This window comes from Aphelocoma coerulescens, chromosome 5 (genome assembly GCF_041296385.1).
Source record: "Aphelocoma coerulescens isolate FSJ_1873_10779 chromosome 5, UR_Acoe_1.0, whole genome shotgun sequence".
In the NCBI taxonomy this organism is placed as follows: Eukaryota; Metazoa; Chordata; class Aves; order Passeriformes; family Corvidae; genus Aphelocoma; species Aphelocoma coerulescens.
In genome coordinates, this window is record NC_091019.1 from 40555667 (window position 1) to 40561666 (window position 6000).

Consider the following 6000-nt stretch of genomic DNA (forward strand, 5'->3'; position numbering starts at 1 on the left):
AAGGTGCTCAATATATGTTTCTGTTTTGCAGGCTAAAGCCTATCTAAAGATAGCTATGGAAATAGTAAGAAGACTACCAGTAGCTCCTGCTTGAAGCATTTGCCACTGAAACTTATCAAAAAAGTGATCTTTGATGCAGCCAATGCAGAAGAGTCCTGCTACCTAATTATGTGGAGGCAATATGTTAATTCTAAGAACTTCTTTAGGAATTAATTTACCAGAGGTTAGATTGTGATTGTGATAATTACTGTTTTTCACATCATTGTTTGGCCATGTCCAAATGGATTCAAGTATACAAATGATGATAGACAGTATTTGACTGCTGAATTGTAACATCATCAAGCAAGAAGGGATGAAGTACATTTTTTCATGTGCCCTATTTTAAAGTCAAGAATGAAAAACAGCTTCTCCATGCAAGGAGAACAATGAGAGATATGCCAAGGCATAAATCCTGCTTAAAAAATTAAATTTTCAGTAGTCTAATTACTTTCAATTTTTGTTTGGCTTTTTACATGGTTAACTATCAAATTGACTTTAAGTTCTGCAATATTTTAAGAAGCAAAATCAGTTGTGTAACTCCTGTACTTTTGTGTGTTCATCTGAAAAGAAAATTTAAAAATTCCACATATACTCTGAAGAGTTCTTGTGATGGATGATGAGCAAATTCATTCATTATCGGATAAAGTTCGATCGCGAGGCAATTCACAGTTTAGCGGAGAATGGATTACGTGACCCCGAGGCTTATTTCTCATCTGTTTTACATTATAATGAACTCAGACAGAACAAGGTAACAGACGTCTTCACTGAAAACCAGATGTTTTGCCTGCGCTCAGTTTGCCAGGGAATGCAAATGATCAAGATAAATTAAATTTATGATTGCATATTCCTGCTACACTGCAGCAACTTGGAATTTAAAGATGTATTTTTGAAGTAAAGAAATATTTGGTCTTCAAACTCTGTGGCCGCCTGGTTTGTTTTTTCATTGCCTGTGATCTTTATTTTTGTGTTAGTGTGTGGAAGTGAAAGATTATGCCTTTAGGGAATAAGTTTTCATTTACAGTTAGATCTTTGAGTTGACATTTAGGCTTTTCCATCTACGTAGTCAAGTACGGGTGTCTTAAACATACACTGTGAATACCATACAGTGAATTTAGACATCCTAGGGAGTTCTGCTCTTGACCTCTGAGGGACCAGGATTTTCCCTGTATTCCAAGTACTTAATCAGAATTTTGGATGTAGTTTTTTCTTATTGAAGTGATACAACATAAAAAATTGGTATACATTTATATTAAAAATATTTAAATAATATGTACCCAGAGTTTACATGAAAAATCTAGACACAAGTGATGATTTGAATTTCAAACTTAGGTGATTTTGTAAATATGTAAATTATATAGTCTGAAAATGTTGATTTTTTGCTTTGTCAATCTCTGAACCTCCTTCCCTGCACCCTTCCCCATGAGATCTCATATCAGCGGTCAACTTTTTCAATAGTGCATTATTGTGGTCTGTAGAATTGACAAAATACTCACTTCCTTTCAGTTGTCTGATATATTTTACAAAAATTAAAGTTGGCTTAGTGTTCTGCCCTTTCATACTTCATTGGTAACTTTTTTTTAAAGTTTTGTCTCTGCATATTTATTAGCTATGCTTTGCATAGCAAAATTGTTGATATACTGTTTTTTTTTTTAACAGAAAGTATTTCTTACAGAAAATTATTCTTGTGCTTATTTCCAAATATAATTTTATAATTACTATTGCTGTAGTTTTGAACGTCACTGCTATCATGGTATCATTTGAGGCTTTACTAAAAAAAATTTAAATACAGGGAAGGTAAATGACAACCTACTCACACTGTGAATCTGTGATAGAGCAGGGACTAAAACTGTCAGACACAAGAGCTAAATTCAGGAATTAGTTGCACAAATTCTTTTGTCATACAAATACTTAATATTTTCAAAACAGCACTAACTTTTCATGCTCTAATGTGGATACTATTGTTTTAAATATTATTTTCTGTATATTTGCCATGTCTTTCAAAGGTATGTTGATATGTCTCTAAATAATCCTCTGGTAGTTTTGGCATAGCATAATCTTATATTTCAGTAGAAAAACTGGGATTTCTGGCTGGTTTTTAGCAAAAGACAGTGATATAATCTGAATGTTAGTGTTTGTAATTTTCATTCTGTTAAAAAGTTTTGCAATGTCTGACATCCAGATCCTGTTGAGACTGGGTGAACAATCGGTATGCAGATAGACGGTTGTTTGTCTTCCCTTTTGTTTCATTATTTCTTGGGTTAGTTGAAGGATGAAATTTGCTTTCGAGTGTTCTTCTATTTTTACTCCTTTTTACCATTTTCCCCCCTTTTAATTAAGTACTGTGGTTTTGCTCTGTTGAATCTTTCAGCTGCAGAATTGTTTTGAATGCTTTTATCAAGAAACAATGCTATAATGGTTAAGCATAGTTTCTACACCAGTCTGAAAATTCATATTTAGTTAATAGTTTTGTGGTAGGATTACACAATGTACTTGATTTGATTGCAAATTGTCAGTCATTTTAAATAGATATATAATTGTATAGAATTGGCAGGACGTTTCTGTGTTTAAGGATACCAACAGTCAACCCAAATTTAAACGGAGAACATATTTGCTTTATTTCCCTCATTCTTATGAGTGAAAAACTGTTTCCCAGACCTTCTGCAAGGTAAATGAAGGGCACTGACAGTGTTATTGCTTCTTAATGTTACTTAAACACGTATTAATATTTTTTTATTATACACTACACTGTTAAATACGTATTAATGAATTCTAGTCAACGTACTACATTTGAAGTTGTATTCATAAAATTGTTGATGTAAGTTGTTGGATGGGAGGGCTGGTTGGATCAGGTGGAGGTTTAGCAGGAGAAGGTGGTATTTAACTGTAGTTTATGAATACAGATTATAGGCTTGACACACAGTGCTGTTGCTCTTTTCAGCTTCAGTATTTTACTTTAATCTCATTGATATTTCCTAGTGTACTAGTATGTTTTTGTTCTAAAAATGCTAATCCTAACAAGAGGGCCTGGCTTTCCCAAGCTGTACGAGTAGATGTTCTTTGCTCAGGAGCTAGGGAGGCTTACTGCAGAATTACTGTGCTCGTGGGTTACCAGAACAGAACTACTAAAGTTTGTAGCACTGTGAGTTCAGTTACACACTGAAAAATCCCACAGAGGAGGAAAGAGAAAGAAAGAGGAGGGCTAGGGAGGCACAGGACCAAACAGGCAGGAATGAGGACAGAGGCAATTGTCAGTCCCAGTTTACCTCCTGTGTAGGTTAACAGCAAGACTCCCAAGATCCTTTTGTATTACTGTCAGATGTAGCTTTGCTTTCACAACATGACCCTTTGTATAGTGACTACAGTTCTTGTGTTTGCAGGTAATTCCTGCAGTTTCTTGGGTGAGGAGCCAGTGGGCTGTGTCTTAACACAGTGCATTTCTTGGCTTTCAGAAGTTTTTGATTTTAATGAAAATGAAACTGAGAGAAGGTATAGAATTGTTTGTGCTAGTGAAGTACTTTGCGATGATCTTCTTACTGCTGTGTTCAGCTAATGAGTTGTTCAACCTTTGAGACTATGGCTTGTGCAATACTTAAGATGCTAGAGTCTTCACAACAAAAAAAAATGTTATTTGAAGTTATGAGAAAGAAGTAGTTTGCAGGTCAGTTTTTGTCTACTAATTCAATTAGAGTTCAAACTGCAATCCATTTTAGTTGCTCTGATTGGTGATCATGGTTATGAATTAATAGGAGACATGGCAGGAGCAGGTCATTTCAGTGTATTAACAAAACACCTCTTGTAATTCTGAACTTACTTCAAACAGTCGGACTCACTTGGATCCAGTTCTGCAGGTGAAACCCACTCTTTCTATGGGAAAGATATTATAGACCAACTCAAACTCTCCTGTTGGGTTTTGCCTGTTTGTGATGGATGCAGTGGGTGCTGATTAGAAAAGGCTTTGATCTGAGGCAGCTGCTGTATGCTGCTTTGTTGGTAAACTATGTTCAGGCTATTAATGGACGCCCTAATGTAAGCCAAAGGCTGCAATCAAGGGAGTGAAACAGGGAGTAAAGAAGGGGTGAATCTTAAGCCAGTGGGAACATCTCCAGGTTCCAGAGAACCTGCCATCACAGGGCTTGCAGGTGCAGGAATGTACATGGGAGAGGAGCAGCAAGAAAGAAAAACTTCTGTTGCTTAGGTGAAAGATTAAAGAGCTGTGAGAGGCTCTGTGGGCTACAGAATTGATTTGCAAAGGTTAAAGCACTGAAAGTGCCATGTGACAATTTACATTTTCGTACTTATGTGCAAAGCTTCTTTCAGAGCATCCCCAACCCTGAGACTGACACATGAGCTCAGTAGCCAACTACTCAAGTCACGGGAACTGCTCCTGTCCTTCCAGATACTGGTGGGGGTAGGATGCTTATTTTTCTACATTGTTCGCAGTAGTTGTCCAAGGTGCAAGAAACTTGTTCTACGCCTGGCTTTGGTTAAGGAGATTCAAATCCATAGCTCCTAAACTTTGAAGAGGTCTTCAGTCACCTGGCATAGTCTTTGCTCAGGACCATCATGGAATGTTCATCACTCCTGATAAAGGTGTATCGCTTGTGAAAGAAATAAAGATCTTAATCACAGCTAATTTTTTTTTTTTTTTGGCTTAATGGCTTGGGCTGGGCTTTGCTTCTTGTTCCCACCCTTACTGATGGCTTTTACCTGATGAGGCTATGAATAAAATTATTAGGCTAATCCTTAGGCTAATGCCTGGCATTTTAGCTGCTTACAGATTTGAGGTAAGGCTCTGGGGTTTTGTTTTTGGATTTTGATACCCGTGTGTCAGTTTATTTTCTCATGGCCACATCTGGGCCTATATTGTTGCTGTCATTTTTATTTAATAGAAATACTTCCTGGTGGAGATGGCTGGGGGAAAGCCTCCTGCTTAAGAATAGTTGACCATAAGATGAATCTGAATTGCTGATTTAGTTTCAGAATTGACTTATAGTGGTAGGAGTTACAATGATAATTATGTTTTACTCTGGCAGCATTTCAGCCAAGGCACTGGTATGTCATCCACATATCACAACATAGCAAAAGAAAAAATTAATTTCCAAAGTAGTTTTCAGCCTAAATTTAAGACTTGCCTTTTTATTTTTTTTGCAGGCTCTGTTTTACATTATAAAGATATTAAAGTCTGAAGGAAAAGTATATTCAAAGGTCTGTATTTTTCCATTTCCATTATCTTTGTGTATTCAGAGAGGATGGATGTTTTTCAGCAATAAGAGGATGGGCACATCCTGTCCTTCCTTACACACCTATTTGTCTCAGTTTCTCCATTTGTATGAGTCTGGATCTGAATACCTACTTTAATCAATGCAAATAAAGGACTTTTCCTAGAGATTGTGTGAGTCTTCGAACAAGCTGGGGGGGGGGGGGAGAACATCTTAACATTGTTTTGAGGGCTTACAGATTTATTTGAAGTGTTTTCCCTCATACCACTGGGGTTTTCTAAAATTTGTGTTTTCTTTGAGAGAAAGGCAGGAGACTCCCCTCACTTGCCTAACCTATGTATGCTGCCTGTTCCTAAACAAGGTCTGTTTTAAAAATACAAACTTCTGGTTGCTTTTTCTGAAAAGTGTTAGCTTATGACTTTCTAATGATTCTTATAAGTACTTTTTACTTTTAGGAACTATTTTTTTTCCCCAAATGAATATGGAAGAAATGCTGTAATGTATTTTTAAAGCCCAGTTTGACTGCTATTTAGGAGGAATAAACAGGGTGAGAAAGTATCTTATTTAGCCAAACCCACATTCTGTAGATGTAATTTTGGAGTGTTTGTTTGCTGTGTAAATGTTGCAAATATTTTTTTATCTGATTAAGGGAAAGTGCTAAGTGAAGTTCAGGAGCCTGAACTCTTTCCTGCTCAGCAGCAGGCGTTTGAGGGTGATGTGAGATGAGTCTGTAGCTGGTCAG

At 36.5% G+C, this 6000-nt stretch overlaps 1 protein-coding gene across 6 annotated transcripts in view; it reads left to right on the forward strand.

Annotated features, from left to right (window-relative positions):
• Window positions 1-954, forward strand: part of NUBPL (NUBP iron-sulfur cluster assembly factor, mitochondrial) — an 84768-nt gene extending 83814 nt beyond the window's left edge. For all 6 annotated transcript variants that reach the window (XM_069017772.1, XM_069017773.1, XM_069017778.1 and 3 more), the window contains one exon: window positions 32-954. In XM_069017772.1, coding sequence (XP_068873873.1) covers window positions 32-94 — 63 coding nt within the window. In that variant the 3' untranslated portion in view covers window positions 95-954. The remainder of the gene's footprint in view (window positions 1-31) is intronic.
• Window positions 955-6000: the final 5046 nt, after the last annotated feature.